This window comes from Peromyscus californicus, unplaced genomic scaffold, assembly GCF_007827085.1.
Source record: "Peromyscus californicus insignis strain IS unplaced genomic scaffold, ASM782708v3 Scaffold_11__1_contigs__length_118956290, whole genome shotgun sequence".
Lineage (NCBI taxonomy): Eukaryota > Metazoa > Chordata > Mammalia > Rodentia > Cricetidae > Peromyscus > Peromyscus californicus.
Genome location: NW_026294402.1, coordinates 101,192,960 through 101,215,248, shown reverse-complemented (window position 1 = coordinate 101,215,248; position 22,289 = coordinate 101,192,960). Strand labels below are relative to the sequence as shown.

The 22,289-nt window shown below is 47.5% G+C and overlaps 1 protein-coding gene across 1 annotated transcript; it reads left to right on the top strand.

Annotated features, from left to right (window-relative positions):
- The first annotated feature begins 3,410 nt into the window (after nucleotides 1-3,410).
- LOC128105475 (IQ domain-containing protein F3-like) lies at nucleotides 3,411-18,081 on the top strand. Its single transcript, XM_052730665.1, has 3 exons — nucleotides 3,411-3,554; nucleotides 9,074-9,289; nucleotides 17,680-18,081. Exons 1-3 carry the CDS (start codon nucleotides 3,411-3,413, stop codon nucleotides 18,079-18,081), a joined length of 762 nt encoding a protein of 253 aa, XP_052586625.1.
- The last annotated feature ends 4,208 nt before the right edge of the window (nucleotides 18,082-22,289 follow it).

The following is a 22,289-nucleotide window of genomic DNA, read 5'->3' as shown; positions in this document are numbered from 1 at the left end:
CAGGACTGGACAACTTTTGTAAGATTGTGTTGTCTTTGCAACAAACACCTGGGACACCCGGTTGAAAGGAAAAGATTTGTTTTGGCTGACGGTTTGGGTGGTTTTAGTTCATCCTTGCAGGACCCATTACTTCTAGGCCTGCAGTCAGGTACAACTTCATGGTGGGACGGGAAAGCAGAAATGCCTGCCTCAAAGCAGCCAGGAAACACAATTAGACACAGAGGAACAGGCCAGGAGAAATACAACCTCCAGAACATGTGCCCAGTGACCTATGTGTCTGAGGTAGGCCCCACCAGCCAAAGTTCTAGCACCGCCCATTGTGGTGCCACCTCCTGAGATCCGAGCCTTCAAAACATGAGCCTATGAGGGACATTTCATATCCAAACCATAACACAAGCCTGGAGCTGAAGTTTTTCTGTGTCCCACCTGGCCCGCAGTCTGGACAAATCTTTCCCACTCGAGTCCCCCAAGTAAACACACAGAGGCTTATATTAATTAAAGCTGCTGGGCCATTAGCTCAGGCCTACTACTGACTAGCTCTTACATTTAAATTCAGCCCATTTCTGTTCATCTATATGTTGCCACATGTTCCATGGCTTTACCTGTGTGCCATTACATGCTGCTCCCTGGACTGCAGGCTGGCATCTCTTGACTCAGCCAGCCTGTTCCTAGAATTCTCCTTGTCTGTTTATCCTGCCTATACTTCCTGCCTGGCTACTGGCCAATCAGTTTTTTATTTATCAACCAATCAGAGCAACACACAGCATACAGAACATCCCACAGCACAGGCCAAGGACAGAATAGGCCAAGTGGCACAGAGACGTCAATGGCCAGAATGCGGCAACAAAAACATCTTTTAAAAAAACCTAAAATAGGTATCAAGAACTGGTTATTTGCAAGTATTTCACTCACAGGAGTCCTCACAGAGCTTGGCAAGGAGCCATAGGCACTATCTCCCTGTTACCCAGGAGCAGGCAGACACCACAAGGCTAGAAGACGTGCCCAGGGCCACTAGGCCTGAAGCTCAGGCCCTCACCCCAGAATCACACTGCCCAAGTCCTCACTAGAGACCCCAGGGGGGAAATCCAGGTGACCCCACTTTCCATCTTCACAGCTTTGCAAAATTCAGATGGGCTGGGCAGATTAGAACGGTACCACTGGGGTAAGGATTGTCCAGAGGATTGTTAAACATTATTAAAATCACTCTAATGCATGGGTCTTAGAGGGGAGCCTACTACACTTCACTAAACAGCGTAATTCTAAAGCCTACCCTTATAGTCACAGATAAACGTAGCTCTCACTCCTCATCAAAGAGGCTTCTTTTTGCAGCAGACAGATCATTGTAGTATAACGAGATATGGAAGTCCAGGATCAGGTCAGATTTAATAACAGGAGAAATCAATAAGGTGCATTCATGACACAGAACAAGGTTGACGCTGCTGTCCTGCCCTTCAGCTGCTCTGACCAGCCCGAGAGAGAGTACGACTCTTCCCCCACAGGTTCTTAGTGGGTCATGTACTTCTGAGAAGACCACGCCCATTGAGCCAAACTGCTCCATTCAACGGGTCATTGGACCGAATGGCAGAATTCCCACACATTACAGAAGACCACAAATGATTAGAATACAGACTGACTGATCATGGGACACAATTCCTGCACCCAAAAGCTCAGGGAACATCATGGAAGAAGAGATAGGAAGATCATAAGAGCCAGAGGACCAGAACGTCTGCTATGACATTGTGTTTCCTAGAAATGAATGGGAAGCTACACCCGTGATACCTCAACAGCATAGCTGCCTAAACAAGACTTGAACAATGGCACCGCCAACAGATATGCTAACTTAGAAGAGGAAATCTTGGGGCCGCACCCCTACATAAACTACAGGCAATTAAAGACTACTGAGAGGGGAAGAACTAGTCTTTGCAGGGGATGAGTTGGTCATCCGACACCAAGTGGTCAGCCCTGAAGTCATATCCATACATGCAGCACTAAAAGGACGCAGCAGGTTGTATTTATATATTTATGTATTCATATGTGTTTGTGTGTATAACAGTAATAAATAAAAAGAGGCTACCAATTTGAGAGGGGGCGAGGGGGGACATGAGAGAGATTGGAGAAGGGACAAGGGGGGTTAGAGGGAAGAAAGGGAAGGGGGAAATTATGTAATTATATTTCAATTTAAATTGTTTTCAATTTTAAAAGTAAGTCCTTGTCTTAGGGTTTCTGTTGCTGGGAAGGGACACCATGACCACAGCAGCTCTTATAAAGAAAAACATTTAATTAGGTAGCTTACATTTCAGAGGTTCAGTCCATTATCATCATGGTGGGACATGCAGGCAGACATGGTGCCGGAGAAGGAGCTGAGAGTTCTATCTACATCTTGCAGGCAACAGGAAGTGGTCTGTCTCACTGGGCATGATGGCTTGAGCATATAGGAGACCTCAAAGCCCCACTCCACAGTGACACACTTCCTCCAACAAGACCACACCTACTCCAACAAGGTCACCCCTCCTAAGAGTGCCACACCCTTTGGAGGCCATTTTCTTTCACACCACCACAGTCCTTTAAACTCTGATGTTTACTTTTCCTATAAATAAACTATGCTGTTGGATGGGAGGAGCGATTTGAACTCCTAACTGGCAGCTGTTGACTTTTCCCTAACGTCCTGGCTACCTTGAACAAAAGATTCTCAGCCAGCAGCCAATTGAACAGCCCATAAGCCTGCTTTTGACTGTTTTGAACATTCCATTGGCACTCGGAGGAAGCTACATAACAGTCACAGCTGCTTGCTGCGGAAGCAGACCACCACCAGCTCCTAAAGGTGCAGCCGCAGCCACAGCTGGTTCAAACAGTCCGCTCCAAACTGATTGCTGTCACAAAACTTGCTGAACTCTAAAGGAACCTGCAACTTTTCACCCAGATCAGAGAGTGAGCATATCCTCTAGCAGCCTAGCAGTGGCTGTTCTGACTGATCCAAAAGGGGCAAATGTCATGATTCGTGTACATATGATCCTTCATTTGCATGAAGCTCTGCTGTGATTGGCTGTATAGGCAGGTTCGTTCGGATTGCTTTGTGATCTAGCTGAGACACAACTTCCTGGGCTGTCCCCGCTACACACACACACACACACACACACACACACACACACACACACACACACACACACACACACACACCAAAATAAACAACAACAATATGGTGTGGAAACCTTGGGCCCAGTGCGAAGCTTCTCTCCAGCAGCTTTCATGCCGAGTTTCCGACTCCCGTCACCGGCACAGCGGGCCGAGCGGCTGCTCTGCCGCGATGATGATGGAACAGCTCTGACAGAGCCATAGCAGAGTCACGGGGGTGGCAGGAGCCAGGACAGGGCCAGCAGTGAGGCCAAGGGAGTGGCCAGCCGCTGTGTGCAATGGCGGCCCAACAGCAGCAGCAGCTGGCCACCATGAGTGTAGCCTCAGTGACAGCAGCGATGAAGGCATGGCCGCGCGGAGTGGCGGCCGAGCTGGAGCAGTCTGGTAGCCGCAGTGACGGCTGTGACGGGAGCCACGGGAGAGTGACAGCGGAGACAGCGGCAATAGCGCTCCAGCACTACTAACGACATCAATGGCAAGCAGCATCAGCGATGGCGAAAGGGGCCTCCCCCTGGGGTGGTAACCGTGACAGCGGCCGACTGTAGCGTCAAGAGTCACCCCGACAGTTCCAGAGGGTGACGGTGACGCAGCAGGGAAGGAGGAGAGGCAGAAAGTGAAAGGAGCAGAGAGTTGAGGCTGAAAGACCTCAGCCAGTGGAAGGCTGAAAATGGCCAGTGAAGACCAGCAACTGCTGACCTGGTCACTGGAAAAATTCCTGAGGGCTGCCAGGCATTAGCGTGAGGCCAGGGTCTCAGACACCATGGAAGACAGGCAGAGAGTACCAGGGGAAGCCAGCCTGAACCATGTCCCTTCCTGTGACAACATGAAGTATTCTCCTCAGTGACTAGTAACAGGATTAGCCCTGGTGTGGGTCAGCGCAGCAGTCATCACTGAGCCAGTAACATCTCCCATGTCCTGACATCTCTAGCCCATTCCTAGCAGGAGGGTACCAGACACGCGTTTCCTCTTCACCCGGTATCATTGAGCTGGGAGAAGACAGACCACCTGGTCCATGAGTCACAGATATCCTTGTGATGTCGTGGTCATCTCCTCATTTCCCTCCTGCCCTGCCCCTGCTGAAGCTAAAGGAGCAATACCAAGAGGGGAATGAACACCTGAACCCCCGCCCTCCACCATGGTCAGTCAGGGTTGTGTAAGGCTCTGTTAGACTCACCTTCCCTGGGGTGGAGACTTATCCCTTGACAGAAGGAAGCCCTGGATGATGCCATGGGCTTCAGGAATAAAATAGGGAGTTGGGGCATTAGACATATCTCGGAGAATTTAGTCTTCACCCATGACCCAATGAAGTGTTTGCCTATATTGTTTTATTAATAAAAACTCGGGAGTCAGATATTGGGGTATGAACCTGCTAGATCAAGAAAACAGTGGGGAAATGACTAGCCGACTCTCTTTCTCCACTCTCTCAGATCGAAGAGCCTGAGAATCTCTCTCTCCAAGGCCCTCCCTTTCTCTTCCTCTACCTCTCTGTCTGGGCCCTCCAAAATCTGTATGGCTAATTCTGGTCAGCTAGTTATGGACTCCATCCCTTGATTCAAGGTTTAACTTTATTAACAGTCTCAGAGTATCGCTGTGCAATCAAATATCCCACAACAGCCCAACTACCATAGTGTTCTATTGCTGTGAAGAGACACCATGACCACAGCAACTCTTATAAAAGAGAGCGTTGAATTGGGGCTGGCTTACAGTTTCAGAGGTTTAGTCTATTATTATCACGGCGGGGACCATGGTCGCATGCAGGCAGACATGGTGCTGGAGAAGTATCTCAGAGTTCTACAAATGGATCTTCAGGCAACTGGGAGAGAGAGACTCAGGGCTTGGAAAGGGCTTTTTAAAACCTCAGAGCCCACCCCCAATGACACACTTTCTCCAACAAGGCCACACCTCCTAATCCTTCCATACAGGGCCACCCCCTGGTGACCAAGCATTCAAATCTATGAGCCTATGGGGACCATTATTATTCAGACTACCATACCAACCCAATTCTGATTGCAGAAGTCTGATCAAAATAAGAAAAAGGAAACACCAGGAAAAAAAGAAAAAGCAGAGAACAAAAAGCAACTGAAGGTAGGTGAGGGACTGGAGGGGACAAACCCCGTGATCTCACAGTCCCTGGACTTAGACAAGCCAGCTCTGGCCCCGCTGGACTGGTTCAGCATTACCTGTCTCTGAAATCCACCCCCTGAGTAAACAGCATACAGAGCACAAGGAAGGTGAGACCCAGGGTGGAAAAATGGGAAAGTGGACAAAGGTTGGCATGAGCCCCAAAGGCCGTGGAGTAACTTGAAAGGTAGGAGTAGACATTAATAGAAGCAAGGTGAGGGAGAGCCTGGATGGCTAGGACACTGCGCGACGCATTGGTGAGCAGCATCCTGGGCTCAGGACCGAGTCACAGGCCATAAATTCAAAGTGTCTTCCCTGTGAGGACCCTTTACTTCCTACACACAGAGAAAGGCCTTTCCCCCCAAGTCCCCCTGTGAAGTCCATGTGGCAAGTGTAATCCTGCATGGTAGATAAGGATGCTGTAGCTCAGAGGGTGAGCCAGCGTGGCCCATAACCATGGGTAAGACAAAGGCACAGGTGAAACCCCCCCTGTCTCCCCCGTGTCCAGGAAGAGGGTTGGTTGTTAGAGCTCCGTGTGTTCGATCGACAAATGCACTGGGAATCCTTGTTAGTTGCTTCCTGCAAAAACATGCAGAAGAAAATAATTCAGCTCTCACTTTTTTTTTTTTTTTTTTTTATCTTTTTTTTTTTTTTTTTTTTTTTTGGTTTTTCGAGACAGGGTTTCTCTGTGTAGCTTTGCGCCTTTCCTGGAACTCACTTGGTAGCCCAGGCTGGCCTCGAACTCACAGAGATCCGCCTGGCTCTGCCTCCCGAGTGCTGGGATTAAAGGCGTGCGCCACCACCGCCCGGCCTCAGCTCTCACTTTTTGACAGCCCCCCCCCCTGGCCCCTTAGTACTAGATTTTCTATGGTGTATACAGTCCCCTCCTCCCTAAGCATGGTGATAGTCTTCACGACTCCAGAATCGGCTGATGGGGCTCACAACCACTCACTTCTCGTCTCCAGTGACTTTGGCTTCAATCCTACCACAGTCATCCATGCCTGGGCTTGCACTATAGACCCCAGTTTCACATGTGTAATCCTTTAAAAAAAAATGGGTAATCCTTCACAGATCACTTCTTTTGAAACAATAAACATGGAGTTCGAGAAATGAACATGAGGCAAGAAAGAGCAGAGGCACTCCGAATCTTGTTCTCAACCATTAATTACTCAGTAATTTTCATGGGCTCCTTCCCTCTCCCCTCTCATGACCACCTTTCACTACCACTGCGGCCCCATTCCTGTACCCTCACCCTCCTCACCCTGCTGAAGCTCTGACACCCTATGTCAGGTGTCCCTCTCTGTGGCTATCCTGCCCTGCTCCAGTCGGTCCCTCTGACCACCATGGCCTGCCATCCTCCACACTGACATTCTTCTCACCTACTCGGGCCCCAGGACTGTGCCAGGCAACTTCTCCAGGTGAACACAATCCTCACCAGGATGCGGCTCCTGCCTCCTCACTGGCCTGCTGACCCATGCAAAGGTCCCCTTCATTCACCTGAGCACAGAAAGTATCAGCCTCTTGGTGTGACACGATCTGACTTCCTGCAGACCACTTCTCATCCCAAGGATATGATACGTGTTAGAGCTGGGAACTTGGACCCCTGTGTGGACCCCTCCTGTCTTGGCCTGGGTTCCCTGCTGGAGACCCCTCTTATGACAATGCCTACTTACCTGGCTTGACATCCTCACTGGCTTTGTTTAAGGCTGACTTTTTTGTCCAGCCGTATTTACTGCCCACCCTATTGAGGAGGAAAGGGAATTAAAAGGGGAGAGATGAGAAGAAAGTACACTTTTAGATTTTTTTTTATGAAGTAAACAAACAAGACACAAGACACCTGTGGAAGAAAATTCTCAGTCACTGCCTAAAATATGCTTCAGGGTCCCTCTCAAAGGAAGCATAAACATCCAGAAATCAAAAACAACAACAACAAACAAACAAACAAACAAACAAACAAACAAAAACAGAATGCTTGACACTGGACCCAAATGATGAGTGCAGCCTCTGACCTCCCTCTCCCTCTACACATTTCAAAAATATCTATTGCACCTTTAAAAAGAATGTGAGAAGGAACAGTCCACAGGTAACGGTGATGTAGAATCCCTAAAAGATAGAAGGTAAATGTGACACGACAAAGAAAGTAAGTCAAAGTTGTAAATAATATATTTTTAAAATAATTTTTAATATAATTGGGAAAGTGAAGAGAGTCCACGCTGGCCATCCAAGCTCAGAAGCATCGGGCCCAGGGGCTGCTTGGGTTTGGGCTGCCAATGGGCTGTTTGGACTCTTCCTCCAAGAGAAGCAACTGACTTGTCCGTCTCCAAGAGGACTGAGGCGCTGGCTCAAGGAGCCGTAGCAGGGTCTAGTGTCACAGCCCACCAGGACACTGACACCACATCCCCAACAGCCTACCCATCCCACAGAAACAGACAATCCAGAGGTGAGAAAGGAAGCCAAGAGAATGGAGGGAGGGAACAGCACACAGTCAGTCCTCAGCGGATTTCCCACTGTAGACAAGAGGGTTTGCCAGAGGCTTTAGGAAAACCAGACTGAAGTCAGTCAACTGACAAATAAGTTGTATGCAGGGGAGGGTGGGTTTTCACTAGTAGGAAACAAGGCCTGTTGTCTAGGCCGGCAGTCCAAATGAAGCGGTTGTGTGCGTATTAGAATCAACGCTGACTTGGCCACAAAATGATCTACTTTGTCCTTTGATTCTGATTATAGGAAAAGCAAATCCAAGATAAGAAAACTAAAGCTTCGAAGGCAGATGAAACCATACTTCAGAAAAGGAATACAGAGAAAATGGAGCTCCCACCCCAGCCAGAGGTAGGTGGTATAGGGAGGCCCCCAATGTTGGGGCGGGGGTGACCTCTGATCTAATGCATCTCTTGATCCACACCACACAGGCTGGTAAAGGCTTTGTTTGTGGCCCATACCATAGGGTAGTCATGGAATTAATGCTCCAAGCATGGCACACGTGGGAGTGAAAGGTCTGAATGAAACCATTGCCCTGAATAACCATCGAAACCAAGACTGTCCCAGCTAACTGGGGCAGCTACACTCCCCAACACTGCTATGAATAGGGTTTGCTTGTCCTTGACTGTCTTATCCAGAGAGGCAGATGACTGAGGTACAAAGATTGGTGTGTGGGGGAGGAAATGTCCCAGAGTGGGGGTAGGACTATGTGACACTGGGGGATGGTGTGTGTTTGGTGAATAAAGAGCCAAACAGGGAGACTCTCATGTCCAAAATTATGCAAGCGTGGAACATGTGTGTGTGTGTGTGTGTGTGTGTGTGTGTGTGTGTGTGTATGTGTGTTTGTGTGTGTAAGATGTGGGAAGTGAACAAAGTAAGAGTGAAAAATAGAAGAGAAAGCCCCCAGACTGTACAGAGGAGGGAGACAGTCTTAGGGTCTCACAGAGGGAGGTGGCAGGTTGTGTGGATTGAAGCGATAGGAAAGTGAAGTTCATGTGTGCAGATGGGAGGTCTGAAGGAAGAGGTCAAGTGGCCCTGGTGGCTATCAGCTCCAAGGTGGTTCTATAGAACCCAGGGCTCTTGTCCTGAACTGGCCAGCCCAGCTCCCTGCAAAGCCAGAAGAGGTATCAAGAGCAGATGTCCCCATTCTATAAATGGGGACATTGAGACTCAAGGTGGTGCATGCATAGCCATTAATAAGCATGACAGAAAGAGGTCACCAGAGGCCAAATGCTCTTCCTGATCCCTAAGAGCCCCCCTGGTTTCCCATCCGGAGGCTGAGGTACCTGAGGACTATTTCCTGAGTGTCCTTTCTTTTTCATGCAACCACTCCTCTTCAAAATAGCGGCTGCCTGCTAAGGTCGAGCTGGCAAGCGTGAAGATCCAGGCCTGGTGGCGAGGCACCCTGGTGCGCAGGACCCTGCTGAAGGCTGCCCTCAGTGCTTGGACCATTCAGTGTTGGTGGAGGCAGACAATGGCCAGGCTGCTGAAGAGGAGATTGCAGGAGAGGATGGACTGCAGCCTGAGACAAATATATGCAGCTGTGAAGCTGCAGTCCTGGGTGCGTATGTGGCTCACCCGTAAGCATTACCTCCATTTGCGCAACTCTGTTCTAAAACTGCAGGACTCTAGGAATCATGACTACATTTGTAAAAATCACAGTGCGATCCAGGGCTGCTATGAGATCACAGGAAACAAGATAAAACTTGAGGTTGATATCTTTTTCGAAACACAAATTTGTCGGATTTCAGACTGCATGCCTTTCCCAATAAAGAACTGACTGGGGTTGCTCCTAATAGCTGTCTCTGGGTCTTTGTAAGACAAACTGCTGGATGTCCCAGCCTCAGCGATGGGTCAGGAAAATGACTGCCGGCTTAAAGCACAAGTGTGCTCTGGAGAATCAAGGGAGAATGTCTGTACTCCCGAGGGGCAGAGAATGTGAGAGTCTCAAACTGCATGATCAAGATCTTGATTGATTAGCAGTGTCTGCTGGTTGGAATATTGGTATTGTAAGGTTCAGGTGTTGCATGACCAACTCCAGAGACCCTGCCTCACTGATGCCCATTTAAATGATGTTCCTCAAGTTGTGCAATATGGAGGAGCTCATCCTCCAACATCTGGATTTAACTTTTCCCCATAGGGACCTTGTTTGGTCTGGCCTGGTCTTTTGCACCTTCTCAGTGTCCTTCCTGTGGCACTGGATAGGAGGCAACTTTGGTTTCAGTGATATTGGGATAAAACTCATGCAAACAGAGTAAATGTTATAGGCAAAAGTATTATGGGTGGGGGAAGGCAGGTCCAGCTGGAGCTAAAGGAAGCCAGCACTGACAGAGAGGATGCTGGCTTGTCCATGCATGAAAGAGACAGACCTTGCAATGAGTTGCTGATATGGACTAGGGCCTAGAAATTTCCCATGGATCATGGATATGGCACTGTTTTTCATTTTTGTTTTCTTTCAATTTTTGAATGAGGTACTGCATTAATCAGGGTTCTCTAGAGGAACAGAACTAATAGAATGAATCTATGTATATATAAAGGGGATTTATTAAAGTGACTTATAGAAGGAAAGTCTGAGAATCTGGTAGTTGTTCAGTCTACCAGGTTGGATGTCTCAGCTGGTCTTCAGTATATGTCAGAATCCCAAAGAAGTAGATTCTGATGCCAGTGAATCTTAAGGGCAAGCAGGGAAAAAGCAAAACCTTCCTTCTTCCTTGCCTTTTATATAGGCTACCACAAGAAGGGGTGGCCCAGATTTAGGGGGGTCTGCCTAGCTCAAATGATCCAATTAGCTAAAACTCCCTCACAGGTATGTCCAGTGACTTGAAGTTTTAGTTAATTCCAGATATAGTCAAGTTGACTACCAAGAATAGCCATCACAACTACTAAGGGTAGACTTTTAAAAATTTTTTAGTTTTTCTTTTTTGTGTATGGGTATTTTGCCTGCATGTATGTATGTGTATCACTTTCATGCCTGGTGCCCTCAGATACTAGAAGAAGGTATCTGATCCGGTAGAACTAGAGGTACAGATGATTGTGAACCATCATATAGATGTTTGGAATTAATCCCAGGTCTTCTGGAAGAGCAGTCAGTGCTCTTAACTGTTGACTCATCTCTCTCCAGCCCCTAGGTATGGCATTTTTAAAAGACCATCTTCCTTGTATATAGTACATATCAACAATCAGTTCATCCTTGGACACATTACAGCCCTACCCTGGTCCCTACAGTGCATCTGGCTCTTCAGTAAGAGGAGAGTATAAAGAAAGACGTTCTGTGCATTGTTGAAAAGGGGAAGGAAGGGGAAAGACACAGTCACACATTCAGTGGATATCAGAATACGGATCGTATTAAGGCCCAGAACTTATCCATTCTTTTTCTGGGTTCATAGTCCCTGTCCTGTAAGAAGGAATCAAACTGAAGCCATTTTGAGTAAAACTTCCATTTTGAATAGGATGTCAAAGAAAGTTTAAGTTCCCAAGACTGAGTGACTGACATCCTGGTTGGCAAGAGACATGAATGTGGGGGCAAGCCATGCAGCCAGAGTCAAGTAAACCGACCAATGGGAACAGGAAAAGGGTACCACAAAAAATGTCCCTAGGAGAATCCCCTATCCTGATAGGTGGAAAATGTAACTTGGCACAGATGTTTGTGACTTTTGTGATTGGTGTGTGTGTGTGTGCTTAAAAGCTGTGTAGCGTTCTGGCTCAGGACCACAGTTGAGCTCCTGAGTCTGTTCTGCGTCCCCGATCAATCAGTTGCAGCTTGATTACAATGAACTTTTCTTTTCTGCATTGACTTGGTGTTCGAGCCGTGTTGGATCCAAGCAGTCCCCATAACAGTCCTACCTATTCACTCTGCCATTCATCACTCTCCCATCTCAGAACTTCCCCTCGCTGCCTGCTTCCCTGGAGAATTCTCTACTGAAGCTCTCTCTTCATTCAAGTTTATCTCTGCACAAAGGCTGGGGGGAGGGGGTCCTGATATGCATAGCTTTCCCTGACCTCCTCTTCTTGGCTCTAACTCCTAACACTGCTGCTCTGCTATAAAGTTCTTATCAGGTCCTGAGCATCCAACCTCATTGTCTACTGACCTGTGATGCTCTTCTTGGTTGTTAATTTGACTACATCTGGAATGAACTACAATCCAGAAATGGAGGGCACACCTGTGAGAGATTATTTTTGCTTGGTTTGGAGTGGGTGAATCTGCTTCTAGTCTGGACCTTTGAGGTGGGAAGACATATGCCTTTAATCTGGGCCACACCTTATGCTGGAAGCCTATATAAAGAAGAAGGAAACTCTTGTTCTTTGCCTGCTTGCCCTCACCTTGCTAATTCATGCATTCTTTCACCGGCATTGGAGCCTAGTTCTTTAGGAATCCAGCATATACTGAAGAGCAATAGAGACATCCAGCCTTGAGGACTGAGCAAACTACTGGATTCCTGGACTTCCCTTTTATAGACAGCCATCATTGAATCAAGTGGACTGAAGCCTGTAAGTCATTCCAATAAATCCTCCTTGTATAGATAGAGAGGGAGATTCATTCTGTGAGTTCTGTTAGAACCCTGACTAATACATGACCTCACACTTCATGGATGCAGAGCTCTGTGCCAGGATCTTGCTCAGTTCTGACCCCAAAGGTTCCAGTACTTCCACCTAGCAAGTCCTAAACCGTTTGCCTGCCCTGTCTGATCTCTCCATGGAAACACGAATATGACTAGCCTAACCTCTCTCCTTGCTTTTCTCTGTTGCCTTCTCACCAAACCTGGAAATTCCCCTGTGACCCTGAGGGCACACAAGGACCTTTCTCCATGACCTGGGAGAGCATGAACTTGGTTTCCCTGAGCTGTTTCTGTGACTATTTTTGGTTTTTGGTTTTCTTATTTAAATTTTTTTTTCATTTTGCATACCAACCACAGATACCGCTCTCATCCCTCCTCCCACTCTTCGCTTTGCCTCCCCCCAACCCCTTCATCCCCTCCTCCAAAAGGGTAAGTCCTCCCATGGGGGGACAGCAAAGCCTGGTACATTCAGTTGAGGCAGGACCAAGCCCCTCCCCACTGCATCAAGGGTGAGCAAGGTGTCTGACCATAGGTCATGGGATCCAGAAAGCCAGCTCATGCATCAAGGATAGATCCTGATCCCACTGCCAGGGGCCCCCCAGACACACCCAGCTACACAACTATCTCCCATATGCAGAGGGTCTAGTCCAGTCCCATGCAGATTCCACAGCCGTTGGTCTAAAGTTCATGAGTTCCTGTGAGTCAGTTGCTGTGACTATTTTTGTGAAGTATTGCTCATCACAGGAAAGAACACAGGATTTGTGTGTGGAGTAGGGGAGGGGGTGAGAAAAAGAAAGAGGAGAGAGCAGAGGAAAGAGGGCTTTGAGCAATGCCGAGGAAAGGCAGGGTACTGAATACATGAGGTGTAGAAAACAAAATGGGAGACTGTTGAGGGGAAGAGATGAACCAGCGGAGGAGACGAGGGAAAGGGGTGGAGGACAAAGTAGAACAAAGTCTAATGACATGAATGTATGAGCCTGCCATCATGACACCTGTTATTACTGATGTCAACTACAAAAACAATTTAAAAAAATAGAAAAGGGTAAATTAGAGAGTGGCCCACACAGAGCCACCAAAGGTCATGGCCATGTAAGTCATGTGACCTGCACTGACTGACAGACCACCTGTCTGTCACTCCTGTGCAGGAATGAGGGAGCCAGACTAAGGTGGCCTGGGGAAGGGCTGAACCTGGCCCGTGTCAGAAGGAAATGAGCAACACTTTGAAAGGAGAAGATACAATCAGAGGTGGCAATGGAGACAAACTGGTAATGCTCGTTTGTTATCAGCCTAGAAAACTATCTGACCCCTTCGAACAGGTTACACAGAGGCCAGGGCACCATTCTCTTATACAATGGCTTCTCTTTGGAAAAATCCCCATCAGAAAGAGTATTCGGACACAGGATGAAATGGCTTGTTAAGAGTTCAGCTGGGTCTGTGCAACATTTATTGGCCTCCTGAAATTCATTTAGCCCCCTTTGAAGATACCTTAAAATTTATGAGCCTGAATGTAGCCATTATGAGGCCATTAGTTATGCTCCTTGTGAGCTGCCTGTTTTTTCTTTATGGTTCTTAGTTGTTCTTTTGCAGAGCTACCAGCCTAAGTCATTCTGGGATCAAGAAAAATGGGCCTTGGCGGTTCGTGTTCTTGGAGTTGTATCCATGCCAGTGGATGCCCACACGCTCCAGAAGAGAATTTGACATTGCTGCTGCCATTGTTGCTGTTATAGCAGTGGCAGCCACCGATGCTACTGTTTCTGGGATTACCATTTCATAATTGGTTACTACAGTTAGCACAGTGGAGACCCCGGCAGCAAAAGTAGCTACCACAGCCGGGCGGTGGTGGCGCACGCCTTTAATCCCAGCACTCGGGAGGCAGAGGCAGGCGGATCTCTGTGAGTTCGAGGCCAGCCTGGTCTACAAAGCGAGTTCCAGGAAAGGCGCAAAACTACACAGAGAAACCCTGTCTCGAAAAACCAAAAAAAAAAAAAAAAAAAAGAAAAAAAAGAAAAAACAAAAGTAGCTACCACAGTTAGTTAATTTTTCATTCTATTGGGCATGATACATTTAATTCAATAGTTATATACAGTTCGATTGGCTTTGAAAATTATAAATTTATAAACTCAAGATCCATTTGCTTTTGGGATACCATCTTACAAAGACTCCAATTTGCAATAAGGCTCATTAAGGAAGGGAATGGCTCAGTTGCCTCTAGACTACTGGATATGGGTGGGTTAGGACTTCTGTTGGTCTTTTCTGTGTGAAACACAAAGATTGCAAGCCCAGCGCCACTTTGAGATCTTTGGCAGCAGTTAACTCTGCAGCTCACACACGATTGAGCCTGTATGATAATGAGTATTCAGAGATGGGTAATTCCTGAGGGGCATTCACCAACCTAAGACAGAGCGCCTGTGTGACCTGGGCAGGCGTCTCCATGACAGGTTAAGGTGACCTGCTGACGTCCCATGAAACCTAAGTCAGAAGCTCATTTTCTAGTAAAAGGGGGACCTGTAGGTCCCTGGCCCCCGTTTTGGGTAACTGTTGCCTTGCTTGCTGACCTTGACCTTGATATCCTCCCTATGCTAATTCCTTGTGGGGTTCCACCCTCCTGAATGCTTAAGGGAAGTTCTTTGTCTGTGTATCCTACATAATGGGCATTAACAGCTTAGATGCAAGATTGTAAAACATCGGTAGTGACCTTCTGCCCTCTGGGGTTCTCCCATTGTGCTGTAAGCCTGTGTTTAAGACCTCCTCCCTCCTTCAATAAACGACATTCGGCAAAAATAAATAAATAAATAAATAAATAAATAAATAAATAAATAAAAGAGTTCAGCTGAGAAACAAAGGTATCATAGATACAAAAGGACCAGTTAGGGTGATAGCAACAGACAAGGAGCATAGAAATTAGCTGAAGCTCTCCATCCCCACACTACCACCCTGTTATAGTTTGGATAGGAAGTACCTCCCCAATTATTCATCACTACAGTTCCAGGTCATCTGATGCCTTCTCCTGACCTTCACAGGCACACATGTGGTATACATACATACATGCAGGAAACACACACACACACAAATAGATCTTTAACAAAATGAAACATGGGAGGGCAGGCACATGTGGCAGGGGAGGAATTCTTGTGGACAGACAGGCCCAAGAGAACAGTGGGAGAAGCTTCAGGGGTGAAATCAAAGCTGTAATGAGGACCCCAGAAGTCAGAGAAGCCAAGAATGGGGCAAGTCTGCCAGCCTGAGACAGGACACGTGGGCTGCATCCAGAGAGGTAGCCGGTACCCAAACCTCCCGGGTCACCTCTCGCCAACACATACCCCAAATGCCAGACATAGTGCTCCAAGAGGTGACGTTTGCCCTGGGTTCCAGCCTAGAAATCCTTCAGCAAGTGTCCCCTCGATCTACGTTCCTCCTGTTCCTCTCCTTAGGAATGGGAATGTTCGGTCTGTGATATTGCACGTTGAAAGTGTGAGAATTGGCTCTCACCGTTACCCCAGCAGCTGCTGTGGAGGAGCCACACTTCCTCCCGAGCCAGAGCGCGGCCTTGTGGCAAGAAACTCAAGAGATGAGCATCAAAGAGAATGGCTGTATGTCCAGTAAATGGGCCCCGGAACATCTGTAATTTCTGTTATCAGAACCTTTCAAGAAAATATTTGAAGACCAAATCAAGATGGTGGTGGCTGCTGGCACCCTTAGGACTGAAGAGCAGTTCGTAGGGCGGGTCCTAGGTCCCCTGGGAGGTTCAGGTCAGTGCACCCGTGCCTCAGAATGGAGTTGCTACTGCTTGACCTACTTGGGGGTGGAGAGCATGGACCCCACGCTGCCCGAGGGTTGCAAGCATGATGGTACAAGGTGAGCAGGCAAGGCGGCCTTCATCACGAAGTGTGCAGCAGCCTGGAGCTCTCGATCCTGCCCCCAGACGCCCTACCCAGCCAAAAGATCGCTCTGACTCTGGGCAACCACAGAATCTCTGAGATGAGTCTCATTGATAGTCCAGTATCTATGATGCTTCAGAAACCCTTGAACCACATCAATGATTCCTTGCAATAAGTATTTGCATGTAAAACTATTTGGGCAAAAAAATATACTGTGTGACACACTCAGTTTGCAATGCCATTTAGATGAATAAATAAATGTGATGGAGAGGTGGGAAAGATGGCCTAAAGGAGGAGCACATGTATGTTGATGATGGATGGGGGAGCATGGCATTGTGGAGAAGGGCTGCCGTGGGATGGTCTTTCTGTATGCTGTGAATATATGTTGCTACAATTGGTTATCCCAAGGGAAAGGCAGAGCATAGGAGAAGACTAAGTAAGAGAGGTCAGAGGCCCGTATACCTTCTTGTCACAACATGAACTACTGTCCTCAGTGGCCAAGGACAGAATGTACCTAATGCAGCCAAACCATAATTCATCTTTGGTAGAGCAGATTCACACCCTAAGGACTCTAGTCCCTTCCTGGCTAGAAACAGATATTTGTTCTTCAACCAAAACCTGTGATACTGGGTAAGACAGTCTGGTCCCTGGGTCACAGTTGCCCTTATGACATCATGGTCATCTCCTCCATCAGCCATCCTAGGCCTGCTGGAGTCAGATGAGCAGCAACCGACGGGGGATGATCACCTGAGCCCCTTCTCTGCCATGGGCGCTCAATGTTGTGTAAGACCATCAGGCCCACTGCCCTAGGGTTGAGGGATGCTACTTGGCTGAGGGAAGTCACGGGCTACTCTAGAGGACTTGGGAAAAGACTGGGGAGCTGGCAGGGGGGCTGGCTTTTACCTGTGACTCCTCATTTTAATTGCAGAAGTCTGACGTTGAACTCAGTCTATCTAAGGAAGAGAGGCAACCAAAGGTAAGTGTGACCCAGGACCATAAATGAACCAGAGCGCCCCGAAACCCTGACCTCAGTGTTTGTAGAAATGGAGGCGCCTTCTTCACTCCCACTCAGTATTGCTCTCCTGTCCCTTAAATACCCTCCCTCCCCTGAGTGACCTGTGCACAGGACACAGGAAGGTGAGTCACAGAGCAGTGGGAAGTGAGGAGGTAGGCAGGGTTGCCATGGGCCTGCATGCTTGAGAGAGGTAGAAATGAGGGGAGAGAAGAACTTAGGGAGCTGTTATAGCTAGCAGACGTGTGGGCTGGTTCAGAACTGAGATGCAGACTATAATTCTTCTTTGTGAAAGCCTCATGAGGTCTTCGGGATCAGAAAGTCTTCCCCCTGGGTCCCCTGTGGACACCACAGTATAAGCAGACCTCACTTTATAGAGGAGGCCACTGTGGCTCAGAAGATGAGCTATGGCCATAGCTATGGACAAGACAGAGGTGGAGACAAAAACTCTATCCATCTCTCCTGTATCCCCATCCACTGAGCATCCTGTCCTTTGCTTGGTTAGCCCCATCCTCCAAAACTACTACACCATCAAAAAAGGACCCAAGCAGCCAGTAAGATCCAGGCCTTGTGGCGCGGATTCCTGGTGAGGCAGTCTCTGCTGGTTGCTGCCCTCAGTGCCTGTGTGATTCAGTGCTGGTGGAGGAACATCCTGCACAGGCACATTCTTAAACAGCGGCTGGCCCTGCTGAGGATATATGTCATCGAGGAAGAGGCAGCAGTCAGGCTCCAGGCCTGGGTCCGCAGGTGGCAGTGCCGTCGGTATTTCAGTCAAATGTGCAACATGCTCTGTGTGGTCCAGTCCCTCGAGAGCAGCATTACCTTCCAGAATGATGACATTTTTCAGGTTCAATATGGAATTGTTTCCAAGCAGCCAGAGTTCCATATTGAAATCCTATCCCTCTAAAGGCCTGTAGCACAAAGAATTGGCTCTAGTGCCTCAATAAATACCTGACCTGGTTTTGTGAGTCTCAGTGATTGTCATGCCATAGGGACACCCCCACCCCAGGGGCTCAGACCCTACGTCTCTTCCTCTCCTTAGGGGAAGACCATCCCCCTCCCCACAGAGCCTGGTACCTCCAAACCAGGAAATTCAGATCAAGATGTCTCTATCTATACAGAGCCAGGCATCCCATTACATAACCCTGGGACCATCCCTGTCTTTTGAAGTTGGAATCAAAGGGACTAAGCTTCATGGTCCTAAAGCAATAGATGAGATATGCAGCTTCTCTGCCCACTACCAAGCACCCTCCCACGGCACAGAAAGAATACATTCACCACCCCAGCCTCTAATTTGTTGTTGTTTTCTTGCCCTCTCTCTTCCAGGAGAAAGGTCAGACTGCTATGGCCTGTACAGCAAGGTTGTTGCAATAGAGATGAACATTTAGCCCAACATATTATCCAGCCCTCACTGACTTGCATACACTAAGCAAATATTTTCTAATGTCTAATCAGAACTCCTCAGAGACAGACATAACCAATTTCACTCAATACCATTCATGCTCTTGCCCGTCAGTATTCTTCTACAGTTTTATCCCACTGACCCTCTCTCTCCACCTCTGAATGAGCCTCGCTCTATCCTGCTTCATCCCTGCACCAGATGAGCTAAAAGAAAAGTCTTGTTGGACGGGAGGAAACCGTTAATCAACTCCTCTAAAAGCTAAACTGAAACCAGATGTGGTGGTGCACCTGTAATTCCAGTATTTGCAAGGCTGAGTCAGGAAGTCCAACCTGGGCTACTTGGAGGAACCTTGTCAAAAAAGGGGGTAGTGAGTAGACTGGCGACATGGCTTAGTGGATAAAGGCACTTGCCTCCAAGCCTGAAGACCTGAGTTCAATTCCCAGAATCCACATGTCGGAAGAAGAGAACTGATTCCCACAGGTTGCCTTCTGGGAGGCAGACTGAAGGAAAGGGTAGAGGAAGGAATACAGGAGGGATAACTAACACTAAAGACATTTTGAAAAACACACATGGAAGCCTACTACTCTAGAAGCTTTCTAAAACATACACATATACACATACACATACACATACATATATAAAGAGTTTAAATAGAATTACCCTATGATAGGGAAAAAATGCCCTCCTCGGGGCTGGGAATTTAGCTCAGTGGTAGAGTGCTTGCCTAGCAAGCGCAAGGCCCTAGGTTCGGTCCTCAGCTCCAGAAAAAGAAAAAAAAAATATGCCCACCTAGACAAAAGAGAATTAACAAAAAGCCCAGTGCTGGGAATGTGTTACATCTTTTGAAGTTGTTGGCAGGTGAGTCACATGGACCCCCTAAATATTACAGGAAATTGCCAATGCTCTTGGTTACCTCCAGAACTTGATGGTAAGACCCTCTTGCTAAAGATAACACATCCTTGAGTCACAGAACAAGGAGCTACCAAGCGGATACCCACAAGGAAGCATTGCCCACTAACAAACATTGTGTCTAACTTTCATGGGCTGGAAGGTGCTATGCACACTACCAGAGGAGAAAAGAAATCACCACTCTTAGCCAGTTGTAAACCCTGTGAGTTACAATGACTTGGCAAGAGATGTCCACTAGCGCATAAGCATCATGAGTAACCAACCACTCTCTTACTGAATTTAGGGCCTACTGCACAAGCTGAATCCCATGCCTGGCAGGCACCATTACCTGGGGCCATGAACCTATGGCTAGACAAGTCATAGCCTCTATCGGAGAGCCTACTGCTATGACTCTGCTAAATAGACATAGTATTAAACCGACTCCTAATAGCTTGTGGTTGTATCCCTAGACTAGTGTGTCTCTCAACCCTCATCAGAGAAGCTAACTGCTTTTTACAGTAGATGGGAATTAACACACAGATCTACAACTGGTCAAGAGAATAACAAGCTGAAGAAGGTTCAGCCCTAAATAAGACATCCATTTCATAGCCCCTCCTCCCAAGGCTCAGGCATTACTGCTGATGAAAGGCAGAAGGGTTATAAGACCCTGAGGTGATGGACGACCACCAGGAAATAGCGTTTCTGGACACAGCAGGGCATTTGCACATACAAATCCGCGACAGTTGAGACAACGTGCACAAAACCTGCATACGCTCGCATCAGACAAAGGGGAGGTGGGCATGAAGCCCCACCCCAAGCTGAAGAGCTATGGGCAGTTATTAGCTGCTGGGAGGCAGTGTGTGTGTTTAAGGGGAGGCCTGGTGAGTTGACTGCCCTTCAGTGAAGGCCACACATACAAGAGTATACTGGCAGTACAAATTGTACTTGACAGTGGTGGGAAAGACAAGGTTGAGTCAGTTGAGATGGGGAGGGGGATGGATCTGGGAGGAGTGAGGAAGTGAATATGATCAAAATACACTGCACAAAATTCTTAGAAAACATAAAAGAATGAGGGGAGAAAAGCTGCCATCTGACCTCCACATATACACTGGGGTCCGCGCACACCCGTTCACACAGAGAAAAAGAGAGGAGAAAGAAAGAGAAAAGAGAATAACGTGAAAAATAGAAGTTCTACGACATAAGTTAACTTTGAAAACTATGTTAAGTGGGAGACAGACACATATTGCAGAGTTATATAAAATTTATATAAAATGCCCAAGAGAGGTAAATTATAGAGTTATAAATAAACTAGGATCTGCCAACATCAGTGGGAAAGAAGTGACTGCTCCAGGTTTTTGCTGGTGGTGACTTCTGTTTTCGTTTTCAATCATGAAAATATCATAGAATGCGATCACGATAATGGCCACTGTGTTAGTTACCTTTCTGTTGTGATACAACCAATGACCCAAAGCCACTTATGGAAAAAAGAGTTTCTTTGGGTTTACAGTTCCAGAGGGCTAAGAGTCCGTCATGGCATGGAGGAAGCGTGGCATCCAGTGCCAGGCATTGTGGCAGAAGCAGGAAGCTGAAAATCTCATCTTCAACCACAAACAGGAAGCAGGGAGAGCAAACTAGAAGCGAGGCAAGGCTGTGAACTCTCAAACCCAGTGTGGTGGTTTAAATGAGAATGCCCCCCACAGGCTCGTGCATTTGAGTGCTTGGTCCCCAGCTGGTAGAACTGTTTGAAAAGGATCAGGAGGTGTGGCTTTGTTGGAGGAGGTGCGTTTCCCAGTTAGCTCTCTTTCTCTGTCTCAAGCTTGTGGATCAGATGTGAGTTCTCAGCTACTGTTCCAGCACCATGCCTGCCTGCCCACTGCCATGCTCCCCATCATGATGAACATGAACTCTAGTGCCTGGAACTGTCATTCCCAATTAAATATTTTCTTTTATAAGTTGCCTTGTCATGGCAATAGAAAAGTAACTAAGATACTCACTCCTGTGGTGGTATTGTGTTCCCCAAAGTATTGTGCACCCTAATAAACTTATCTGGGGTCAGAGAACAGAACAGCCACTAGACAGACATAGAGACCAGAAAATGGTGGCACACACACCTTTAATCCTATCACTTGGGAGGCAGAGATCCATCCGGATTTCTGTGAGTTTAAAGCCACACTGGAAACAGCCAGGCATGGTGAGTCATGCCTTTAATCCCAGGAAGTGATGACAGAAAGCAGAAAGGTATATAAGGCATGAGGACGAGGAACTAGAAGATTTTGGCTGGTTAAACTTTTAGGCTTTTGAGCAGCACAGTTCAGCTGAGACCCATTCAGATAAGGACTCAGAGGCTTCCAGTCTGAGGAAACAGGATCAACTGAGGAATTGGCGAGGTGAGGTAGCTGTGGCTTGTTCTGCTTCTCTGATCTTTCAGCATTTACTCCAATAACTGGCCTCAGGTTTGATTTTATTAATAAGACTCTTTAAGATTCGTGCTACACACTCCCAGGTGAAGCAAGGATAAAAACTCTCCATAACGTAGAGAAAGCAGAGGGACGGAGAAGGGAACTCGGAGTGCAAGCCTGGGAAGGCAGAAGGTTCAAGGGTACTGAGAAAAAACAAGACTGCACACAGAGACGCTGCATGTCGTGTTTAACCTACTTCAGAACACTGAAGGCCCAGAGGTCGCCTCTCCTGCCAGCCATTCTAAGTCTTGTCAGATTTACACACCTTGTCCGTATGGAGATTTGGGGAAATTGATTAATAGCTCTTCAAACTCTCAGAGGCTTTGGTGACCTAGAGCTATCAGAATCTTCACTGCGTCCAGGCTG

Excerpts from the sequence above, each read along its gene's own strand:
- LOC128105475 (XM_052730665.1), top strand. The coding sequence starts at position 3,411 with ATGGCGGCCCAACAGCAGCAGCAGCTGGCCACCATGAGTGTAGCCTCA. Across the intron at positions 3,555-9,073 it reads GTGACGGGAGCCACGGGAGA|CGGCTGCCTGCTAAGGTCGA; the intron begins GTGACAGCGGAG and ends TCTTCAAAATAG. Across the intron at positions 9,290-17,679 it reads CTGTGAAGCTGCAGTCCTGG|CCCCATCCTCCAAAACTACT; the intron begins GTGCGTATGTGG and ends TTGCTTGGTTAG.